At 49.9% G+C, this 23972-nt stretch overlaps 1 protein-coding gene across 1 annotated transcript in view; it reads left to right on the top strand.

Annotated features, from left to right (window-relative positions):
• Positions 1-23972, top strand: part of GARNL3 (GTPase activating Rap/RanGAP domain like 3) — a 106375-nt gene that overhangs the window by 80239 nt on the left and 2164 nt on the right. Inside the window, exons 18-27 of the mRNA XM_021691750.2 lie at positions 1599-1697; positions 2047-2163; positions 2726-2901; positions 4467-4625; positions 11106-11172; positions 17180-17287; positions 18786-18904; positions 21194-21332; positions 22299-22514; positions 23757-23883. Of these exons, the coding sequence (XP_021547425.1) occupies positions 1599-1697; positions 2047-2163; positions 2726-2901; positions 4467-4625; positions 11106-11172; positions 17180-17287; positions 18786-18904; positions 21194-21332; positions 22299-22514; positions 23757-23883 (1327 nt within the window). The remainder of the gene's footprint in view (positions 1-1598; positions 1698-2046; positions 2164-2725; positions 2902-4466; positions 4626-11105; positions 11173-17179; positions 17288-18785; positions 18905-21193; positions 21333-22298; positions 22515-23756; positions 23884-23972) is intronic.

Below are 23972 nucleotides of genomic sequence, written 5' to 3' on the forward strand. Positions count from 1 at the left end.
GAGCCGAAGGCAGTCGCTTAACCAACTGAGCCACCCAGGCGCCCTGTGATCATCCCATGTTTTGAAAATTCAAGTCTGCCCCCAACAGAAGCACAAAGCCTGAGACTCAGTTACTTTGATGGAGGCCTGGGGTAGAGGAGGAAGAGAGTGGTTTGACGGGCTATCATAGAATTTACACTTGCGCAATAATGTAGGGCAGTTAGAACGGAGCCCTCTGTCTGATGAAAGCTTAGCAGGCTCTGTGCTCGGACAAATCCAGAGCCCACACAGACCTGTAAGGAACAGGAGAGCCGTCCCCTGTGAAGCAGTTATGAACCCCCTCCCGACAACAAAAGCTCTGCTCTCTCTGGGCACCACCCAGGGAGGAATGAACTCCCAACCAGACAGATTTCTAGAAGAGCCAAGACCCTCAGGGCCCCATGCACTTGAATTGTAACCAAAGAAACAAACCCAGACTCACAATAGAGCCCTTGAAGACCAAAATGTCAGGCAAAGCACCGATAAAGAATAAGCCACTTATCCAGCCAGAAATGTCTACACTATCCCAGAACCTCTTTGCCTTGCGCTGATTCTACATCAAGCTCAGAACAGACCCTTTGCTTATGAAAGAGCCTTAATATTTCTTTTGGCCCTCTCTGTCCTGGGGACCTCCAGGAACAAGGTATTTGCTAGCAATTTAAGTTCCCAATAAGTAATCTTAACAACAAATCCTACGTATCATTGCAATGTCTTCGATCATCCATTTATCTGACCTCTTCCTGAACGTTTCTGTTACAGTTCGTTTTTTCCTGTTATTTGGGCAATTTAATCAACATTTCTCTCTTATTTTTGTCTAAAAAGGAGATTTCATATTCCACTATGGAGAAGTACTGAAAATGTATAGGTAAACTCTTGTTGATATGGATGTAGGCATGTAATAGGGTGTGTTTCTATTTGTTTTAAATACAAAAGGAAGTGGCACCTGGGTGGCTCAGTCGTTAAGCATCTGCCTTCGGCTCAGGTCATGGTCCCAGGGTCCTGGGATCGAGCCCTGCATCCATCTCCCTGCTCAGCAGGAGGCCTGCTTCTCCCTCTCCCACTCCCCCTGCTTGTGTTTCCTCTCTCGCTGTGTCTCTCTCTGCCAAATAAATAAATAAAATCTTTAAAAATAAATAAATACAAAAGGAAATTTTAATTTTGCTTTCTGGAGAGATATACAAAATAATCTAAGAAGTGACATAATTTCAAAGATTACATAAAAATAAGAAAATACTTCAGAGAAATGACTGAGTTTGTTTTTTCTTTTTTTTAAATTGCTATTCAGTCGTTTGGGTACAATGCCAGTAAAAACTGGGATGGAGAGATGATGCATTTTCTTTGATGAATACCGAAGAAAAGAATATAGTTTCTAGGCCCCGGGGCTCTGCTTCCAATATAGAGGAGGGAATGTCAGTCCTTCTCCCTGGGCTGAGAGAACAGTGTTTGACCTTACCAGTGCTCTAGAAGCTGACGTTCCTTGCCCAGAAGGAACTGGGGTCCAGGACCACTCATAGGCACGTTTTATAGGTTTTGAAAGCGTGGGCTGGATTCAGTTCTGGGAACCATGTCTCCTCTTCCAGATGACCTTCCATCAGTGCCCGTGTTTGACAAAACCCTGTCAGTGAAGCAGATGCATGTGCTCGAGACTCTGGACCTTCTGATCCTCAGAGCAGACAAAGGTGATACTCCCTTTCCCGGTGATGTCCTCTGGGAGTGGGGGAAGCAGGTAGCCTTCTGCAGCCAACCTCGAGGGTCACAGCGGTCTGACCGCATGGGTCGTACCAGCTACTGCCTTTTGGGGGGCCAGTGCTCAGGATCCCCGGGGGGCCCTTTGTTCTCTGACGGGGGTCGGTGAGGGAGAAGGGTGGGGGGCACAGTCTTCAGTGCACTGTTGGGTAGAGGCAGTGTGGGGTTTCTTCCCAGTTCTAGAACACCTCAGCTCCTAGTTCTGTAGCAGTTGCTTTCCTGCACAATCCGCTCTTCCGGTCTTCCCACCCATCTCCTTCGGCGCCTTCTTTATCTCACCAGGGAAAGACGCCCGCCTCTTTGTCTTCAGGCTCAGTGCTGTGCACAAGGCCATCGAGGGCAAACAGCCTGTGAGGAGCAAGTGTGACTGCAGGGATAACAAGCTGGAGAAAACAAAAGGTGACGGCAGTCTTCGTATTTTGGTGGTTTCTGTTCAATTCTTTTTTTTCCCTCGGACTGCTCAGATTTCACTGGAAATAAAAATGCATTGGGAATTTGATTTTATTGGTTTGGTTTTTACTCGGAAACATCACCAAGATAGCATCACTGTTTCCCTAAGAGAAGCCTGAGAGGTAGCCCAGCATTTGGAAGGCTAGAGGAAAGGCTAGGCCTGGTGTGACAAGCTTTGAAGGTAAGTTGAGTTCTGTTCGCAAATCTGTGAAGAGAGACTTTTAGCCTCCGGTTCCTGGAGCTCTGCTCACCTGTCACTTTAATTCATATGGTGTCATGGGTGTGAAGCTAAGACCACAAACTAGAATACAGGGAATATGACTTCCTTAATTTTCCTGAAACTCAACCTAACTTGTATTTCACACCTCTGTTTGCCTGGTGGCCAGAACATTCTCAGCAGTCCCCTGGGTTATGCTTAATGTCCAGGGTCTTTGGGTATTGCCACATTGTCGAGGCCCGGGCGCTTCCAGGCTCCTGTCACGTGTTCAGCGTCATTTCTGTCTCTCCCCAGGCTGCCACCTGTATGCCATTAACACTCACCACAGCAGAGAGCTGAGGATAGTCGTCGCTATCCGGAACAAACTACTCCTGATCACGAGGAAGCACAACAAGCCAGGCGGGGTGGCCAGCATCCCCCTGCTATCTCCCCTGTTGGAGTCACCTGTGGAGGAATTCCAGTACATCCGGGTAGGTCCGCTCTTCAGATCCCTTCTGTCCTGGCCAAGGAGTCAGGAGGCAGATTCTCGTTCCACCCAGGGTCTGTCACCCACTGGGGTCGTCTCGCAATAGCGGTGCTATTCTAGGCACTAGGGGTACAGCCACGAGCATCTTCACATGGAGATGGCTCTCTAGTTGCGGGAAGACGCAAGGGAGGAGCCAATTTTGAGTCCCGAGGATAACAGTAAAGCGGGTTGAGGGAGCAAAGGACAAGGAGTGGGGACGGGGGATCTGTCCTAGAAAGGGTGTCCCAGAAGCCCTCTCTGAAAAGGTTGCCTTTGAGCAGAGATCCAAGGGAAATAATGGGAGTAGATGAGGAGGATATCTGGGGAAAGGAGGTTCCAGGCAGAAGGAGCAGCCAGTTAAGGACCCGAGGCCCTGTGCAAGGCACGGTCAAGAGGCCACAGTGGCTGGAGCCAAGGGAACAAGTCAGGGAGGTCGGAGAGCCCTTAAGGCCTTTGCTAGGATTTTGGCTTCGACTCTGAGTGAGAGGGGATCAACCAGTGGGAGGTTTTGCAAAAATCTTTCTGGCTCCTGGACAGAGATGAGCATGGGGGCCCGGGGGGGGCACGAGCGGAAAGAAGGAGACCGCTAAGAGGCTAACGCAGGATGCTAGCAACAGATGACCGTGGCCTTGGCGGCTGCAGAGAAGAAACCAGCTGTCCTGCCTGCCCGAGCCAGCAGGATTGGCAGATTCACTCACGGTGGGACCCTGTGAGAGAAGCCTCCTTGAGGGTCCCTTTCCTGCTCTTGCCATCTCTTACCTTCTTAAAAACTTCGGTACATTAGGTGTGAACCGTGTCAAACATTGGCTCCGAGGGCAGACTTTGCCTGTAGGTGAGCTGAGCAATTATTTTTGCCAGGGTTAAAGCCTCCTGATTATGCATATCAATTTCTGCTAATAGTCAATTTAGGGGGACAGAACCGTCATCACAGTGACGTTAAAACAAGTTAAAATCTTGCTCTAATTAGGTGTTAGTCTTCTTAGTACAGTAATTAGCACTCTTAATGACTGCTTATGTAGAGCATGCATTTATGTGGCCTGTCAACTCTGAAATCAGATTTCCTGAGCTCCAATCTTGGCTGCACCATGTATAAACTATGCAAATGTAGGCAAGTCATGTGACCTTTGAGCCTCAGTCTCCTTACCTGTAAAATAGAATAATAGCCTTACCTACTTCATAAGGTCCTTTTGAGGATCCAGTGAGAACAGTACCTGGCACTGTGTTAAGTGCTCAACAAGGTTAGCAACTATTATTCTATTCTTATCAAATCACAGGACAGGGCCAGACTATCTGAGGGCTAATCAGTTTTGCCAGGTGTGGGTTTTGAGGACAGGTTGTGGGAGGGGGGAGTCTGGCACAATCCCTACCCCTCTTTCCCTGTCCCCACCTTTCCTGCCAACAAAGGGCTCTGCAGGAGCCTGGGGAGGGAACCCGCTACTGGATGGGGGAGCGGGTGGGGGTGGGGGCTTGATATGAAAATGGCTACTCTGTGTCCTGACCCCTTCTCCCACGTCATCATCAACCACACAGGAGATCTGTCTGTCCGACTCTCCCGCGGTGATGACCTTAGTAGATGGGCCAACCGAGGAGAGTGACAATCTCATCTGTGTGGCTTACCGTCACCAGTTCGACGTGGTGAATGAGAGCACGGGGGAGGCCTTCCGGCTGCACCACGTGGAGGCCAACAGGGTGAGTCGACAGGTGGAGGGCAAGTGGGAAGCAGAGAAGACCAGGAGCACGTCTTCTAACCTCGAGAGGCCATGATGAGAATTTCTTTAAAATCACGTGCAATTGACCACAGCAGTATTCTGTGATACACTGTTCAGGCTGCATCCCGTGAAGTCACCTTCTTGTAGGTCAGAACGGTCCTGTCTAACTGAATTGCCCCATTGCCCTGCTCAGCTTTTCCACATCGCCCCCTGCCATTCCATCTTTCCTCATAAAGGAGACGGGAAGGGTCAAAAAGCTCAATCTGAGTAACTAGAGAAATGAGAACATTTGTTTGGTCATTCACTCCAGAAGGGCCTTATCCTCTCCGTGGCCTGGGCCGACTCACAGCTTGGGGCCTGGGTGGTTGGGGCGGGTTCAGCCCCTGGGTCCCTCCCTGTAAAGGCCCCCTAGGAAAGGAGGAAGGGACGGGACACCATGAGGAGAGAGAAAGCGTGTCTCCCTCCAGCCTGAGCTGTGCGGAGTGCAGGGGTGTCTGGGGTTTGGAAGAGACCCGAGGCCCACCTGCAGTTGTACTTGAATACTACAGATGACTGCGTGGGTTCTGAACATGAGTGCCCCTTGGGGGGGGGTGGGCAGTGAGCGCTCACACCAAAGAACGGGGGTGTTGCCCCCACAGAGAATGTAGTTCCTGGTGAGGACTTCCAAACCTACAAACTTACTCCAGTCCTGTCCAGCTAGGTCCAAGAGACTGCAGAATTCCTTCTGACTATGCTTTATAAGAAATAAAAAATACAGCTTATATTAGGGCACACCCTACCCAAATAGTCATTAAAAAATTGCTCATTACTATATTAAGACTTAATACCAAATGAGAGCAAGATTTTAAGAAAAAGAAAAATCTAGATATAATTAGGAAACCTTCTTGCCTTCCACAATTATCAATCACAGATCATCTGTTGTTTCTCATATATATACGTATATATGGTGGTGCCCAAACTTGTCTGCAATTGGAGTCATCTGAGGAGCTTTTTTTTTTTTTTAAAGATTTTATTTATTTATTTGACAGAGAGATAGAGAGAACAAGTAGGCAGAGAGGCAGGCAGAGGGAGAGGGAGAAGCAGGCTCCCCACTGAGCAGGAAGCCCGATGTGGGGCTCGATCCCAGGACCCTGGGATCATGACCCGAGCCGAAGGCAGCCGCTTAACTGACTGAGCCACCCAGGCGCCCCCATCTGAGGAGCTTTAAAAGCTATTGCTGCCCGTGTCCCAACCCCAGAGATTTTGCTGGTCTTGGGTGTGGATATGGGTTTTGGAATTTTTAAAATGATCCTCAGGTGATTCTTAAGTTCAGACAAGTCTGGGAACCACCTGTATACATTGCTTCTCAGCCCTGGCTATAACTTCCTGAAGGCTTTAAAAAGATGAGTGCTCTGACCCCACCCCGGATCAATTAAATCAGAATTTCTGGGTGTGTGGGAATCAATATGCTTTAAGTCTTGCCAGGTGATGCAGGTACAGACCTAGGAGAATGAGTCTGCCCTGAAACTCTTCCTAATTTAAAGCCGGAAGGAGTGCCGCTCCATCCCAGCAACTGGGAACCCATAACCTCTTCCAGCCTGCCAACTTCTGAGGAGGAAGGGCCCGATTTGGCTTTAAAAGTTCTTGCCCTTCTTGGGGGCGCCTGGCTGGTTCAGTCAGAACAGCATACTACTCTTGATCTTGGGGTTGTAAGTTCGAGCCCCACGTTTTGTGTAGAGATTACTTAAGAATAAAATCTTTAAAAAAAAAAAAGTTCTTGCCCTTCTTACTTTTCAAAACCCTGTGACCAGCCAAAAGAGGTAGAAAAATCATGGCCCAGAAGATCTTTGTTCAATCAGTCCCTTCCCTGGCAACTAATTTCCTAAGGCTTTGCCTGCTTTTTCTGCTGATTGTTATTATTTACTTATATTTAATACCCTGATAATTCATTAGAGTGTGGATTTTTTTTTCTCATAAGATTCATGAAGGCCCAGGAAAAATTGGGTTAAAGACGGTTGTCTTAGGTGGCTCCTTGGTTTTGTTTTTCTGAAAGTTACCAGGAATAATTCAAAAATGTTCTGTCTTTTCTTCAATATGCTTTTTAAAACTAAGTCACCAAGTTTTCCCTAAGAGAAAATCTTTAAAGAAAAAATTTTTTAAAGCCTTTCCCTAGATCTAAGTGGGTCAGCATGTATATTGCATCCTCGGGTACATCCGCAGCTGCTGAGTGTTTGCTGAGCGGGCCTGGATGCTTAGACACAGCTACTCATCTTCGCAAGGAATTTACTGTCTAATTGGGAAGATAAGCCCTAGAGAAATGAAAAAAGTAATGAACAAAGTGTTTTCTCATAGCCAGTTAGAAACGGACTGCAGGAACAGGACTTGCTTTTTTTTTTTTTTTTTAAGATTTATTTATTTGAGAGAAAGAGAGGAGAGAAGGAACAGGGGGAGGGACAGAAGGAGAGGGAGAAGCAGACTCCCCACTGAGCAGGGAGCCCCATGTGGGACTCAATCCTGAGACTCCAGGATCATGACCTGAGCCGAAGGCAGACTCTTAACTGACTGAGCCACCCAGGCGTCCCCGGGCTAGCTTTTTACCAAGATGTTCCTGCAGCCCAGGCCCCGGTGCAACGGAGGCAGGAGAGAGAGAGGCCGACCTTCCCTAAGTCATTGGGTATTTCAGGGTCATTCAGGTTACTCTTTTTTTTTTTTTTTTTTTAATTTATTGAGAGAGAGAGAGAATGATAGAGAGTGAGCACATGAGAGGGGGAGGGTCAGAGGGAGAAGCAGACTCTCTGCTGAGCAGGAAGCCCAATGTGGGACTCGATCCTGGGACTCCAGGATCATGACCTGAGCCGAAGGCAGTCGCTTAACCAACTGAGCCACCCAGGCGCCCTCATTCAGGTTACTCTGTTTGGCACCAGTGTGGATTTTCTGGCCTAGTTTCTCACCTCCATTCCTCCTCTCTTCTCAGCCAAGCCCATTCAATTCCCATTTCAGCCTTCAACCCCACCTGAGGGTCTAAGAGAACCCCAGGTTAAGAGAGGAAATGTTTAAGAAGCATCAAAGCAGCAGTCTGAAAGTCAACATCAAGTTCATTTTACCAACAGGTTATCGTGACCTGCTGCCCCAACTCCAACAGCCAGCATTGGCCTCCTTCCCAAAACAAAGGTCTCCTCTAGAAAGAACTGCAGACCTGATTATGAGATCTAGGTCTCTGGCTTAGATGCTGGGCCTAAGTCCCCATCTTGACCATCTGCCCAGGACCCAGTGGGTCTCGGTAGGAAGCTCACCCCAAAATCACATGGGAAGGTCGGACACTGACCTAGCAGTGGTTCCCACTTTCAGCTGGGGCTGGGGAAGGTGGGGTGCAGACTTAACTTGTTACAAACCTATTTTGAATTTTCACACCACCATGTTACTTTTATCATTTTAAAATGCCAATAAAGTGAACTACTTATTTTTAATCAAGTAAAAAATTAAAAGTAACATTTATGTCCTACCCTAGACCTACTATAGGAGGATCTCTAGGAGCGAGAACCCAGAATATATTTTTTAAAGCTCTCTAGTTGATTCTGATGTCTTCAAGAAACAATGTCTCAGAGACTGACTCCCACCAGGCCCCTCACCAGGGGAGACCCACATAGGCATCAAAGCATGAAATGGGTCTCACTGCGCTAAGTGTTAATAGAGGTCTGAACAAAATGCCAGGGAGTGCCAGAGGAGTAAGTGACTAAGTCCAAGCCGTGGTGTCCCCGAGTGCCAGCGCCGTGGCCGGAGCTCAGCCCTTGCCTGCCCTGCAGCCTGAGTCTCTGCACACAGCCATGCTCATCCACCAGTCAGCACGGTCCTGGGACCCCCTCACAGACACCCCCCGCCCCGCCCCCGCACACCAGCGACTTCCCTGGTGTCTGCTGCCTCCATGCTTCAGTTCTGCCTGAACTTCCTCTACTCCTGTGACGGCCACACATCTGCCCTCCCCCACCCCAAGCACATATACAGGCCTTACCTCGAAACGCACAGACTGTCCCATCCCGTCTTCCCCACTACTGTTAACCCTCCCATAATGAGAATAAACATGGCCACCACTGAATGATCACTTCTGTGTCTGGCCCCGTGCCAGGGCACCTCATAAGCACTAGCTCACGAAATCTGCCCACCAACTATGGGGAATTTACTGTTCACTTCCCTATTTTTGCAGAAAAGGAAACTAAGACTCAGAAAGGAGAAGTCACTTATTTACTCAAAACCACGCAGCTAGTAAGTAGCAGAGACAGGACTTGAACCCAGGCTCTCTGACTCGGAAGGCTGTGCCCTGGACCCCAGCATGCTGTGGCCTCCACAGCCGTGTCCCAAGGCATGATGGGGGATAGGCCACAAAGGTCCAGGCTACAAAGCTGATAGCGCTTGGCCCCTCCTGCCCTCCCTCTGGCTGGGTAAGTGTCATCCGACTGACAAGTACTGGGACATCTGAGGAGAAAATGATTATAAGTCAAAGTGGTGGGGACAGGAAGGCTCCCTTTGGGACCAGAGAGTTCAAAGGCTGCTCCCTCACATCACATACCCCCTTGGTGCCGGTTCCACAGCTGGGCTGTGCTGTCAGCTGACATTTACTGAGCATTTCCCAAGTAGCAGGCCCTGTGCTAGGTGCTTCCGTAAGTGGCCTCATGGAATCCTCAGCCCCCACAGGGGCAGATGTCCTTCTTATCTTTCCTTTTACAAATGGAGAAACTGAGGCTCTGCGAGGTTGAACAGGGGGCCTAAGGGCACACACCTCTAAAGTGACAGAGCTAGGATTTCCTTTATTCAGTCATGCATTCACCGAGGATTTATTCTGCTCCTGCCACATGCCAGGCCCCGTGCAGGTGCTGAGTGCTTGACAAGGAACAGCACGGGCGAGGCCTCTGTTCACGAAGCTTATGTTCTACCGGGGGTGGGGGGGGAGGCTCTGATAAACAGAAATAAGTGAACATCAGACAGCAACACACACTATGCAGATCGTTAAAATAGGGGGGTATGATATATAGCAGGGGAGGAATTCTCTGGGATTTGCTCCCCACGTCTTTCTGCTCCCAGAGTTGACATTTGACCTCTGAGCCTCAAGGTCTGCCGCCCGCCCCAAAGCACCCACAGCTCTTGCTTGTGGCATTTGCCTCATTGTACCTTGTTTCATGTATTTATATGCTTTTCTGGTTTTTCTTGAGGGGCGAAACCCTGCCTTACTCATTCATTTCTGCGTGCTGAATGGCACCCAGGACTGTGCCAGATGATGAGGGACGGGAGGGGACAGTGTTCCATCGGAGGGAGGCCGGAGCCAAGGCAGAGGCCCCGTGCTAGGTGAAGTGGGAGGAATGCCCCATACTGAGGGTGGCCAGGGGGGCATCAGCACAGTGACAGTGACAGTAGTAAGGAGGAGGGCTGGCCGGCGGAGGGTCTGCCGAAGGAGCCTAGGTGGGCCTGGGCACATCGACTCCGGAAGGGGCTGGAGAGGCGAGCTGAGGGGGGACAGGCCCGTGCCCCTGCCCAGGGAGGCACACGCAAGACACCCGAGGGCCCCTGAAGGGGAGGCTGCTGGGCTTGGGGGAGTGGGGGGGGCCTGAGATGTCAGGGCTAGCTCTGCTCACAAAAAGGAGGAGGTTCGGGAGGAAACTAGTCACGGGGGAGAGGAAGATGCTCACAGTGCTGACCAGACAGTGTCAGGCCCTCCTCGAAACCCTTGGAGTGGAGTTCTCATTACAGTCAGCAAAGTCGTCCTCACACCAGTTTTACAGGCCAAGACCCATGGCCGGAGGTTGAGCCGTTTGCCATGAGCCACAGAAGCAGGCAGTGGTGTGGACAGGATGTTCAGGCAGGCGAGTTTGCCCGGAACTAGGAACAGAACACGGAAGTAGGTCTTCTGACGCCCTCTCCGTGGTGTCCTGCTGCATCCCTCCAAGTGCGGGAGAGCGAGCGAATAGAAATGAAGACCTGGCCCAGTGGTTCAGAGGTCGTGCGACTGCCCGCTAGCTGAGGCGTGAACGTGGGTAAGGGCGCCAAGAGCAGGAGGCCCCGTTCAAGCCTCGGCGGCGGCACTTACAACACTTACAACTTTGCGTCTCTGCGTCTCACCTCCCTCACCTGCGAAGTGGGAGAACAGCACGTACTCCCCAGGTCCGCGTTCGAGGGAACTGAACTCGCCCTGCAAGGAAGCTTTGGGAACCGGAGCACACTACCCAAATAGGGGTCCTGTTGTCAGAGAGAGTGCAGATGCCCGTCTCCCGAGAGCTCCTCGACGGGTAGAAAAGATGGTGACAAAGTCCCAGTGGGGAAAGGAAGGCGAGAGGTTCTGTGCGTTATAATCATGGCCGCCCAAGGTGGAAGTGACCCCACAGCACCTGAGAGCTCCCCCCCCGCCGCCGCCCCGCCAAAGCCTTGAACTTGAGAAAGTCTTTCAACGGTGTCCTGTCCAGCCTGCCCACCACCACTGCCTTTATCATTTCAGGTTAATTTTGTGGCAGCTATTGATGTGTACGAGGATGGAGAAGCCGGGCTGCTTTTGTGTTACAACTGTAAGTTGCTAAAATTAACTGCTCTTTTCCTGGGCAATTTAAAGGGAGCCAGACCTAGATTTACCTGGTGCCTTGTTCCTGCGACCTTAATTGCACTCCAGGGAGCATCTAAAAATGGCATTCCGACCTGGATCTCCCAGCCCTCCTGGTGAGACGGGCCTGCCTATGGCACTGTCTCCGGGTTACGGGGTGCTGCCAGTGGCCTCCATTTAGGGAGCCCTTACCGTGTGCCAGGCGCTGTGCTCAGTAGATCCAGTGACTGTTTCAGTGAATTCTCACCTGTTACTACCTGAGGTTTGGAGATAAGGTCCCTGAGGCCTGGAGAGGTGAACTGCCTTTCTCGGGATCAGGCAGCTACAGAGCAGCAGACCCAGGGTTTACATTTGGGGCCCTCTTGACCCCAGCACCCCAAATTTTAACCAGTTACTATTCCACTCTTTGCTGCTCCCAGGCTGTTAAAGAAATCAGCCTCAACCTGGCGTATCCAGCCTCACTTGGGGCCGGTGGGTTTCAGGCAGAGCAGATCAAACACATCAAAAAGGGTCTTCATGGATTTTCAGCATTTCAAAAGCTAATATGATACTGCAATAAAAAGGATCCTTTTAAGACTAAACGTAGTAAGATATTTTCCTGGATAAGCCTGCCCAGTGTAACTAAAACAACAAAACATATTCTTCCAGCCTAGAATTGTATTGATTTCCATACACATGGGGCTGATACTTCGATTAATCTTTGAGGAATAAGTATGGGAGAGCTAATTACTAGCAGAGAAATTTGTTTGGTAAAAATCATCTTTTGAGATGCGAGATATGATAGCCTAGTGGTGAGGGGGCCGACCCGCAAGGCAGCAGGAACAGAGCCTGCTGCCCGCTCTCCAGCGGGGCTCCTGGGCCCCACGGCTCCCAGGTTACAGGGCCCAGTGGAACGGCGGGGGGGGGAGATCACTTCTATAAGATCTCTTTATCTCTTTCACAGTTTCACATGTTGTCTTCCCACTTTAATGAAAAATTTGGGAGGAAAAACTTGTGGCGGGATGCTTTACAAACTGATGTCATTTTTTTTTTCTTCTAACCGCTTGAAAGGATGGAGGGATTTTAGGTGGGAGAGAAGATCAGAACAGAAAGAGCAGGTTACCAGATTGGGATGATTAGTCCTGAACTGGAAAGGGAAGGAACATGGAAACAAAGGTGGGTGACATCCTCCCTGTACCCCACTGGAAGCTTGTGGACCCGAGCAGGCAGCTGTCCTGAGGGCAGCAGTGGCCCAGTGCTATGTCAGGTATGGTTCAAGCGGCCTCTCTGGCTCGAGGAGCCCCAGGAACTTGCACTTCCCCTGGCTTTGCTGGTGTCCTGGCTTCAGGCTCTGCTTTCATCTCAGATGGGATCGGTGTATGTGTGTCTCTGTTTTCCTAGACCCACCAAGCCATCAGAAGGTAATAAACTCTGTGTGTTTAGATGCTACATGGGTCAAGGCCTTGGGAATCCCAGAGGTTCCCAGACCTGCCTCCGTCTTCCCCAAACTGTGCCACTTGCTTCCATTTCTCTGGGTCAGGAATCTGGTTTTCCTTTTCCATCTCCCTCCTTCTCCCAGCAGGCTGGTGCGTCCCCGGTGAACAAGCCCAGAGAACCAGCTGGTTTTCCCCAGAGTCTCCCAGGCCACTTCTGTAACCCATTCCCACACACACAGGGCACGCTGCGCTTGCCCGCTTCTGTCCAGACAACTGTGCCCTGAAGGCCCTTGTCAGTAAGGTGCTATAGAATGATGTTGCTCCCCCAAGATTTGCAGCTGATTTTCATCAGTTTCTTTTCTATTTCCATTAAAAAACAAAACAAAGTAAAAAACAACTTTTATAAACTCAGAGTTTCATATAACGAGACTTTTCTCTCAGATGTGTTAAAGATTAAAATATTTTATAATAGAAATTATAACTCCCAGTTTTATGTTCTTAGAGAAAAATGTATTTGCAAGATCAATTTCAGGGGAGAAAAGTATAAATAGTTCAGTATAGTGAAGATCTTATTTTCTTATCATTAATCTCTATCTTGAATATCAGAGTCAGTCTTTACTTAAAAAAAGAAAGAAAATTTGGCCGTGACCTTAGCATGCAATAATGATTCACCTTTAATGCAAATAATAAATTTCAGTACTAAGGTGAACTCTGTTTGCTGATGGAGTTTTAAAGATAATCACACAAGGAAACTAGAAACGTTCACGTAAGTACCATTGATTCTCTGTGTGACCACATTTAACCTAAGTCTTAACTTCCAGATGAGTAATGTGAAGAATATAGAACCTACCTCTCATGTCTGCTGTGAAGATTAAACAGGATTATACATGGAACACGTTGCCAGGCACAGCAAGACTTTTTTTTTCCTCCTTTTATTCCAGATTCATCAGAGCATCAATCAGCATCCAGTTTGTTTTGTAACCACCATAGGCTTTTATACATGCAGAAAGGGACTTTTCTTCAGAGAAATTTGTTTTAAAATTAGAAGTAGTATCTGTCACCCTGTCACCCTGATGGGGAAGGTCAAATGGAGGCAAGGTCATGGACTCCTAGCTCCTTCCTGGGCCACAACATTTTAGACTCCTGCCCCTCACCCCAGCTCCCCCATTCAGGCTGCCCTTTTTAAACCCCAACAAACGACCTTCTCTGTGCCAGGCACACACTAGATTCTGGAGACACAACAGTGAAAGGCGCTGCCAGGGACTGCAGTGAGCTCACAGTTTAGGGGAGGGCCCAGCATGGACGCCAGTACTTTTAAGTGTGAATGTGCTTCACAGCTCTGCGGCTCAAGAAACATGCTTTGCTTACTTTTCTAAATCAGTTCAGTCTGATTGAGAGCCCCCTGTCCTCGGGTGCAGAAACCACCAATATTAGTTATTGGGAGGGAGAGCCCTCTACTTCTCTGGAGTCATATTGGAGTCCCTGGGGCTTATTCACTTGGAAAGGAGAGCAGAGGAACCTCTGAAGTACAGTCTGGATCACCTCATCCATGCCCGGGTGCCCGTTTCTCAGGTGGGCAGCTCCACTCTGGGCCAGGCTGAGCTCCCAAGGCACGTACACACCATCCCTTGCCATCCAGCAGGCTCTCTGCTCTGTGAGCTCAGTCTCCTCCAGCCCAAACACCCTCAAACCTACCAGCAGTCGGCTGTCCCCTGGTGGGAGCTGGGGTGGGGTAAGGGGGTGGAGAGGAGATGTGTATAAGGGACCCGGGCCTTGAGGAACACACCACAGCTGTGTCCTTCCTGAGCAGGGACGGTGAGGGAAGAGTAGCTCACTCATTCTACAAATATTTACTGAGCACCTCATGTTTCCGCAGTGAGTAAAAGATACACAGATGCCTGCCTCTCAGAGTGTACATTTTCAAGGGGACAGATAGACAATTAACAGGATAAGAAAAGTACCTAGTATGTTGAATGGTGGTATGTGCTATGGACGTAAAGCAGGGAGAGGGGCTGAAGGCAGGCAGGAGGCGGGGGCGCGGGTCTCCATTTAGGGAAGGTAGAGAAGGAAGACCTCCTTGGACGGGGCACTCAGAGAGAAGAACCCGAGGGAGTTGGAAGGGGTGTGTAAAGACCTTGAGGAGGGAACATTCTAGTATTTCAAGGTGACCCCAAGAGGACCAGGTTCAGGGAGGGCCTGGTAGGTGAGGGGCCTCTTAGCTGGTGAGCAGCTGGAGGAGTTTGAGCAAAGGGGCGATAGGATCGGACCTAGGTATGACAAGGACCATGGGCCACTCAGGCCGCTGTGTGGAGAGCTTCACGGAAGCAGGTAAGGCAGTTCACTTACCAGGTGACTGCACCCATGTGATGAGAGGTGACAGCGGCTTTGCTCCAGCACACAGCAGTGGAGGTGCTGAGACGTGGTCAGACCCTAGAGGTATTTGAAATATGAGAACAAGACCATCGGTTCTTGAATCCAACATGGCATATGCCAGGGGGGAGAGAAGGGAGGCTGCACTTTGGGACTTGAGCAACTGGAAGAATGGAGAATACCATTTACTGAGATGTGGGAAACTAAGAAGAGCAAGTTTGGGGGGAAAGATCAAGAGTTGAGTCTGGACAGGTCAGTGCCTCCCAGATACGCTATTAGAGACACTGGGGGCTGAGGGGAGAGTGCCCGTGAGAGATCCTCATTTGGGAGCCATTAGCATGTAAGTGACACAGAGTCACTGGAAGCTGGGAAGTGGGGAGAGAGATGGGAGGAGCCTGCAGACTGAGGAACAGCCACAGGGAAGGAAATCTCCCGAAAGGAAAGACGGCAGTTTAAGTAGGGAATGGGAGGGGGCTCCTGGAGCACCAAGGTGGAGGTCCTCAGGAAACCTTGATGAGAGAGCAGGTGTCCCTGGGGAGCAGTGGGAGCAAACCCCCCTGCATAGGATGAGAGAGAATGTAAGAGAAAGTAGAGACAGGAATCCAGACAGCCTTCCAGAGAATTTTCCTTTGTGGGGAAAGAAAAGGGAAGGTTCAGGAAAGGAGGAAGAGAGGTCACGGAGGAGGAAGAACAGTTGCTTTCTAGAAGGTGGAAGAAAGCAGCATGCTTGCGGGCTGGGGGGAAAGACCCGATGGAAAAGGGCAAACTAGGGTGCAGCCCTGAGAGCAGGAGCAGACGGGCCCGAGAGGAAAGGGGGGGGGACCAGCCTCACCTGTACCTCGGAGAGGCCAGAGCCTCAGCACAGCCATGAGGGGCCACCCTTCCTGAGCGGCTGTCCTCTCTGGGAGCAAGGGCTTCAGCTGAGACTGAAGGTACCTTTTTCTCCCCTAGTGAATCCATTGTAGCAAAAATAAGACAGCACTGACTTTGGCTCATTTTTCCTCTCCTAAGGACTCACTGTGTTAGTTAAACTATATAAGACAATTGCTTTGTAAGCCTAGTGGTCACATGAAAGGAGTCCCTAAGCCCCGATGGGGTAGGACGCTCCAAACAGGTTTGACAGGGTGGGAGCCTCAGCTGGGCCATAGCACCTGCTGGGAGGGCCTCCTGCTTGCCCCCATGCAGGCCCTGACCAGCTGCCCGGCTCCCCCAGCCTCTGCCCTCCCACAGCGCAGGGCACAGCGTTCGGGTCTAACCAGGGAAGGGAGTGAGTGCTTAACGGCATGAGGTTTCTTTTTAGGGTCATGAAAAGATGATAAAATTAGTTTGTGACATTGTCTGCAAATTTACTCAAATACATTGAATTGTACACTTAAAGGGGGTGAATTTTATGGTATGTAAGTTATAGCTCCATAAAACTGTTTAAAAATAATTAAAAATAAAACCATATGGCTAAAACATGATGGACTTCTGGAATAACAGGAGCCTTTGCTTCTATACTGACCTTTTCACTCGGAGAGGATCTGAACCACCTGGACTTGGGTTCAGAGCTCAGAGCAGGCCAGGAACAGAGCAGCTGTTCAACTGGCCTTAATCTAATTCTGGCTTGTGTTCCCCAACGTGACACAGCCATATGGCTTCGAGTTTTCCTAATAAAATGTGGGGAGGCGGGGAGGAAGTGGCGGGGAGCATACAGCCCCCACGTGAGGCTCAGAGCATGATCTACCTTGCAGGAGCACCTCCTCCATCCGGGGGGAGCTCCATCAAGGGTCCCTTCTTCTCTGCCGTCAAGCTCACCTGTGTTCAAACCCTGCTTCCCCATGTGGTACTTGTGAGACTTTGGACAAGCTGCGTCACCTCTCCTGGCCTCAATTTTCTCATCTGTATACAGAGCGTAATAACGGCATCTACTTCAGAAGGTTATTCAGATGAAATAGGTGTTTAAAGCTCAGTGCCTGGCACATAGTAAATCCTCCCCAAATGGCAGCCATGAATACTTGCTGTAGTCGTGTCGCTCGGCCCCGCCCACCTCCTGGCTGAGCACCTGGCGTCGTGACGGTGTTGGCTCCAGCTGCGTGTGCGGACCTAGCAGATAGGACACTAGCCTGGTTGCCTGTGTTTTCATTTATCTAATTACCAGCTCTAAGCATTGTCTCTCACAAAAAATGAATCGCTATTGTTTTGTTGCAGACAGTTGCATCTATAAAAAGGTTTGCCCATTTAATGGGGGCTCTTTTTTGGTTCAACCCTCTGCGTCAGATTTCCAGTTCTGTTGGAACCAGGCTCCTTATGCGATTGGTAAGAAAAACCTAGATCATTTTGCTCTTCCCCTCCTGCATAGACCCATCTGAACGGTTCAATCCCATGTAAGCAAACTCGCTGGCTTACTGCTAGATTGCTATGAGTTATGTGAGTCTGATGAGTACTCAAAGGGTTCTTTTTCCTTTTTAATTGTTTTCCTGTTTGTTCCCCTTTTGGGGACTGTTGCCGTCCCCTTTGCCTCCCCGTTGTGAGCGTGTGAGCATTTGAGAGCCGTGAAATCCCAGTTTTCAGGACTTGGGGATCTTCCGGTTATCATTTCATTTCTGGGCCTTGCTTTCCTTTTCTCACAATTTGAGAGCAAGATCTCCAGCCTTAAAATGCCACCTGACTTGTTGGAGAAGCACAATGCATTCTGCACCATTCTTACGTATTTTGAAGCTTGAAAATCTAGAATCACAGAAACGCAGGTACTTTGCCTGCCACTGAAATATTAGGGAGTGAGTGGTAGTGCTTCCCTCCTGGGGTTCAGGATCCACAGCTGGGTATCTGCCTGGTGAGAATCAGCTCAGAGCCAAGAATGTTTGAATTAGTACTGTTTTCTCCCAAGGACAAGTATGTGATCATAGGTGAACAGTCTAGAGTCTTGAGATGAGAACAGAAGATCCAATCCGGATAATGGAGGAACCAGTCAGCCTTCGGTGACAGACGAGAGATGGCCAAAAAAACCCCAAAAAACAAAAACAGAAGGAAGGATTGATGATTGCTTTCAGGTTTTGAGCCCCAGCACTGGAGGTCACTTGAGAGAGCAAGGCTAGAGGCATGGGTGTGGTAGGTCACCCCGGGTAAAGCCAAGGGAGTAGAGAGTTCACCAAGGAGAGAGCAAACAGAGAATAAGCTAGTGTGAAGGAGCATGGGAGCATGAAGTAGCCAGTGAAGAGGCCAAAGCAGAGAGGTCCCAGGGCAACCAGGGCAGCTGTGGGGCCTGGAAGTCAAGGCGTCGTAAAAACGATTTCAAGAAGAGGGGCCGACCTTTCACAAATAACTCTACAAACCCATTGATGCCACGGCACCCTGTGAGGGACAGTGAGGAAGAAGACCCAATCCCAGCCCAGGCATGGCAGGAGGAGCACAGAGGAGAAGGGAGCAAGTGACAGGGCATGAAGACCCGGGAAAGGCGGGGTTTCGGGGCCCAGCGGCATCTGCCAGAGGGGACAGGAGGGGGAATGTCTCTCGGGACTTGAGCGGGTGAGCCTCCAGGAGACCAGGTTATGTGACCCCAGTGAAAAGGGGACAAGGAGAAACAGAGGCAGTGCTCACCAACTTGAAGCAGAAGCTTGGCAGCTAAGAGGAGGCTGTCTCAGGAATGAGGCTCTCTTAGATTCGGGGGACATGCCAGGGGAGGAAGAAGAGAAGCAGCCGGAGGAGGAGGGGAGATGGAAGTTTCTGGAGCAGTGAGGGCAGTTGTGGGATGGTCCGGCACCTCGAGAGCCACAAGCCAGCAGGCTGGCAGCTGACGCGCCCCGTTGCCTTGCAGTGTGCGCTTTCCCGTACCTCCTGGCCTTCACCACCGACTCCATGGAGATCCGCCTGGTGGTGAATGGGAACCTGGTCCACACAGCCGTCGTGCCGCAGCTGCAGCTCGTGGCCTCCAGGGTGAGCAGCACCTGAGCTCCAGGAGGGCGTGGACGCTATCTCACGGAGTTAGGCCCCTTGCGTGCCAGAGGGAGAGCATCCACAGCAGAACCCCCATGGGGTTTTCGTGTGTGGCCCCCTCGGGCCCCCCTCGTGTGTGGTCACTCAGTGCAGGTAGCAGTTGTGAAGCTCTGAAGCTCTGGGCTGAAGAGAGGAATGTGCCATCAGGCTGGGTTAGGTCAGGGGGTCCCCGCTGCCCCGAGGGACAGCCCAAGTCCAGAAAAGGAAGAGCTTGTGGTATCCCGTTCTTCCTTTGCCACTTTCCATCCTCAGCTCGATTTTTGTGGCCCGTGAAATATGGCTAACTGACTAATCCATGTCCTGAAACAGAGTTTGAGCAAAACCAAGGGACACGGGAACGGAGATGACTTCCCAAGGTGTCTTTGTCACTGGCACACAATCCAAGAGGTCTTGTCCTAGCTCCTCCCGCGCCAGCCGCACAGTCTGCCCTGTCCCTGCCAGGCCGGCTGGGCCCCCCTGCTCAGCCCCCGTGGTGCCTTCTCCATCCCGACATGCATCCCCTTTGGGGGGTGGCTGACTGCCTATCTGCCTCCCCTACTACGCTGACAGTTCCAGGAGTCGGGGACTAGCACAGCGCCAGGCGTGTGCTGGTAAAGGTTGAACCACCAGCCCTCCGGAGCCTGGAAGTCAGAGTGTGTGTGTGTGTGTGTGTGTGTGTGTGTGCACGTACATATGTATGTACCTCAGTCGGTTATAAATTTTGCTGATAGAAAAATTAAAATAGCTTATGGTTTACAAAGAATAAAATGTATAGTGTTTTTATCTTGAAATCCGTTAGGCCAGTCGGCTCTCACAAAATACTTTTCGTTAGTTTTTGCTAACTGTGGGTAGGGCCTACCCTGATTTTACAGCTGGGGGTTGTAGCTCAGTACATTAACTCTTTTTCCAATAGGCTAGCTGTCATGAAATCTGATATGTGATCTACTATTAAAATATTTCTCACTCTCATACAAACCGGTCATTAAACCAAAATTTCTTTCACTTCCAACACTAGCCTCAACACACTTCTGCTTTCAATCTTCACTATTAGAAATTTTCTCCATCCCGGGCGCCTGGGTGGCTCAGTTGGTTGGGCAACTGCCTTCGGCTCAGGTCATGATCCCGGAGTCCCGGGATCGAGTCCCACATCGGGCTCCCTGCTCAGCGGGGAGTCTGCTTCTCCCTCTGACCCTACCTCCTCTTGGGCTCTCTCTCTCTCACTCTGTCTCTCTCTCTCTCTCAAATAAATAAATAAAACATTTAAAAAAAAAAAAAAAAAAAAAAGAAATTTTCTCCATCCCATTAAGCCCAGATGGTCAACAAAACAACAAATCCAGCTCTGGTCTGTAGTGTCTGCCCATTTCCATGGTGTAAATAGTCCCGCCATCAGGACGTCCAGCTTCCAGTGTGAAAGTTGATGTAAATAACCTCAAGAACATAGATCATGGTAAACATAGTCAAAGAATTAGGAATGGTCAAATTCTGACATTTAGTACCTTTGGGTTTTTTTGGGTTTTTGGGGTTTTTTTAAAGATTTTATTTATTTATTTGAGAGAGAATGAGAGACAGAGAGCATGAGAGGGAGGAGGGTCAGAGGGAGAAGCAGACTCCCTGCCAAGCAGGGAGCCCGATGCGGGACTCGATCCCGGGACTCCAGGATCTTGACCTGAGCCGAAGGCAGTCGCTTAACCAACTGAGCCACCCAGGCGCCCAGTACCTTTGTTTTTAATATTATTTATTTAAGTTTAATAATGGCTGTGTTTCACTTGCAAAATCCCTGAAAATCGGCACTCGTGGGTCAGTTACAAGCCGGCTCCAGCACCCCCCCGGCTGTTCCCACCAGAGCCAGCACAGGGCAGGTGTGCATGAGTGTTTGCTGAACCAGTGAATGAATGGTCCGTGTTCCCATCTGTAAGTGGACCCGACTGAACCCCAGATACTTTCCAGGTCTGACGCTGCGGGTGCCTGACGTTCCTGTTAGGCAGGTGTGCGCTGGGTTGGGAAATGGCCTCTTTTCTATTGTGAATCAGCAAGCAGATAAGGGGAAGTGTGGGGAACTGAATACCCAGGAAAGGTCTGGGGTGACGGGCAGGACTTTTGCCGCTGCCCAGGCGCATTACCGCACTGCATGCCCCAAGGACAGAGCGGCCGAGCCGAGATCGCTTGCAGGCTTTGCGGTGATGACGGGAGGGCCATGGGTGCAGGGCCTCTAAGCCACACAGCTCCCTAATGCTTTCTCTTTCATTCTAGTCGGATATATACTTCACAGCCACCACTGCTGTGAACGAGGTCTCGTCCGGAGGCAGCTCCAAGGGGGCCAGTGCCCATAATTCTCCTCAGACACCCCCAGGCCGAGATACTCCAGTGTTTCCTTCTTCCACGGGGGAAGGTGAAGTGCAATTTTTACTGTCTTATTAATAGAGATCTCCAATCCATTCTGATTTTTTTTTAAGATTTTTATTTATTTATTTGAGAGAGAAAGAGCACAAGCAGGCAGAGGGTCAGAGGGAGAGGGGGAAACAGACTCACTGTGAGCAGGGAGCCCGATGCGGGGCTCGATCCCAGGACCCTGGAATCATGACCTGGGCCGAAGGCAGATGCTTAATGGACTGAGCCACCCAGGCGCCCCTCCATTCTGATTTCTCTAGTTCATTCTCACATATCGACATGTGACTACTGCCTAACGAAGTCACTATTTAAAGCTATTTAAACAAATGCATTCTGAATGCATTGGTTGCATTCTTAAGAAACCTGTGATAACAACTACAAAAGCCCATTATGAAAAGAACTGTTTCCATGAGGAGAAGGGAGTTGAGGGCTAGAGATTCCAACTTGCCACAGCAAAGGTGTCTTTCCTTCAGGGATGTTAATGATCTGGTAGGTTTTTATAGCCAGAAGGACAGAGTCCTAAAACCTACGGAGCACACCCAGCTTTCACTCCATCTGGATCTGCTCACGAATCCCAAAGGCCTTTGCTGTGGTTACGACTTTGCTCTGAGCACCGTGCTTTTCCCGGCTGCTCACGACATCGGTCGTTACTTCTCCCGTCCCTGGAAGCACAGGGCACCCCAAGCAGGCAGGGTGCTGCCGCTATCTGCCCTCCTGGGTGCTCTCCCCTCCTGGGCACGTGGCGCCATAGCAGGTGCATGTTTAGCCATATACCTGTGAAAACAGTGCCCTTAAAACCAAAGCCATCAGGCACCATCCCTCTGTCGCTCCGAATGGGGTCTGGGAGGTCAGCATGCAGCCTAAATTCTTCCTTCCTGCTCACTGGGTTGAGGAACCGGAAGTCACCCTTGTAAATAGTACAGACTTTGTTTAAAGTTCTCATGTTCTTTTCTCAATCATATTTCAGGCGAAACTCCGTCCAAAAATCTGTACAAGATTCCACTCAGAAACCTTGTGGGCAGAAGCATCGAACGACCTCTGAAGTCGCCTCTGGTCTCCAAAGCTGTCACCCCGCCCACGGCCATCGGCCTGGGCATCGCTGCCATTCCTGTCACTCACTCCCTGTCCCTCTCCCGCATGGAGATTAAAGAAATAGCCAGCAGGACACGCAGGGAACTGCTGGGTAACGACGGGCCGTTTTTGTGTTTTTGCTGTTTGTAAATAGGCCAGCTGGTTTCATCTTGGATGTTAATCATCCTCGGAAACAATGACTTGAGAAAGAAACTTTCCCTTTAACAAGGGCTTTATAAACCATTATAGTGCAGCTTCGCCTAGGAATAGTGTACGGTTTACCCCCAACAACGATGTGGCAGTCTGTGTGTCTGTCAGTCTGGTGTGGAAGGCTGCCCAAACCAGGTTAAAAGCAGAAAAGGCAGTTTACAAAACAGTAGATCTAGTCTGACACAATTTCTTAAAATATAAGTATCTCTATATGTAGGATATCCTAGAAAGTATCTAGAAGGATTTACAACCTCCAGTTCTCAGATAATATATTTGTGTACTTGAAATTTTAAATTCACCCTGTTTTTGATATTCGTGGTGCAGTTCAGTTATGGCTTCCCGAAGCCCAGAGTCCCTGGGGCAGGTCTGTAGGGATGGCACAGACGTGAGATATTTGGTAGATCCTTCTCTCTCGGTAACACTGATGGGAGACCAGACCGGAAAAACACAAAGTACTGTGATAGTCGTGCAGAGGCGAGACTGCTAGAAAGACTTTTGTTCCGAATTGTGAAAACAAAGTGGAGAAAAAGGACGTGATGTGCTAAACCAGTAAGAAGTGGTTTGAAACCTAATTGGGACCTGCATGGCCTAAAACTGCAAGGACAGTTCACCTTAGGGCATCCCTGGCCTGCAGTCCTGTTTCCTGACAACTGGGGCGGGGATGCAGGCCGCCTGACCGGGCAGGCTTTGACTCTGGCAAAGTCGGTCGGTCTTAGAAGTTGGTGCCTTCCATTGTGCTTTCAAAGTATGCGTGTTGCTATTTTAACCCACTGTGCCCTGTGAAAGCTTGATCTGCCAGCCGCTGTGTTACAGACCACTGTGCTTTTCTGAAATTGAGCCTCAGAGTTGGAGAATTATAGTCTCCAGTGGTAGGATCATGGATTTTTCTCTCCTCCTCTAGACCCTTCTGAGTTTCCTTCCTCCCTCCCTCCCTTCCTTCCTATATATATATATATTCTTTAGGATCAGGAAAAAAACCTACCAACAAGAAAACCAGTTACTTTAAAATATATAATTTATCAACGCTTCCTTACTCTATCCCAATAATGCACCAATAGCCAACCAAGAAAAAAAGACATTTTCTATCCCCATGGCAGCCCAGTGGTAATAACCCTCTGACCTGTGCTTCTCGCCTATAATCTAGGCCTCTCTGATGAAGTTGGACCCAGGTCAGAAGGAGCACCAAAGCCCAAATCAAAAGCCCGGAAGCAATTAGAAGAAAGCCAAGGAGGCCCGAAGCCAGGGACAGCAAGATCAACTAGCAGTGACAGGTATAGGCCATCCCCAGCCGTCCCTGCTCAGGGTGGTGGCCCTTTGGGTCACAGCACTGCCATGAGGCCCTTTCTGCTGACTGACGGTG

The sequence above is a fragment of the Neomonachus schauinslandi genome, chromosome 13 (assembly GCF_002201575.2).
Source record: "Neomonachus schauinslandi chromosome 13, ASM220157v2, whole genome shotgun sequence".
Classification (NCBI taxonomy): domain Eukaryota; kingdom Metazoa; phylum Chordata; class Mammalia; order Carnivora; family Phocidae; genus Neomonachus; species Neomonachus schauinslandi.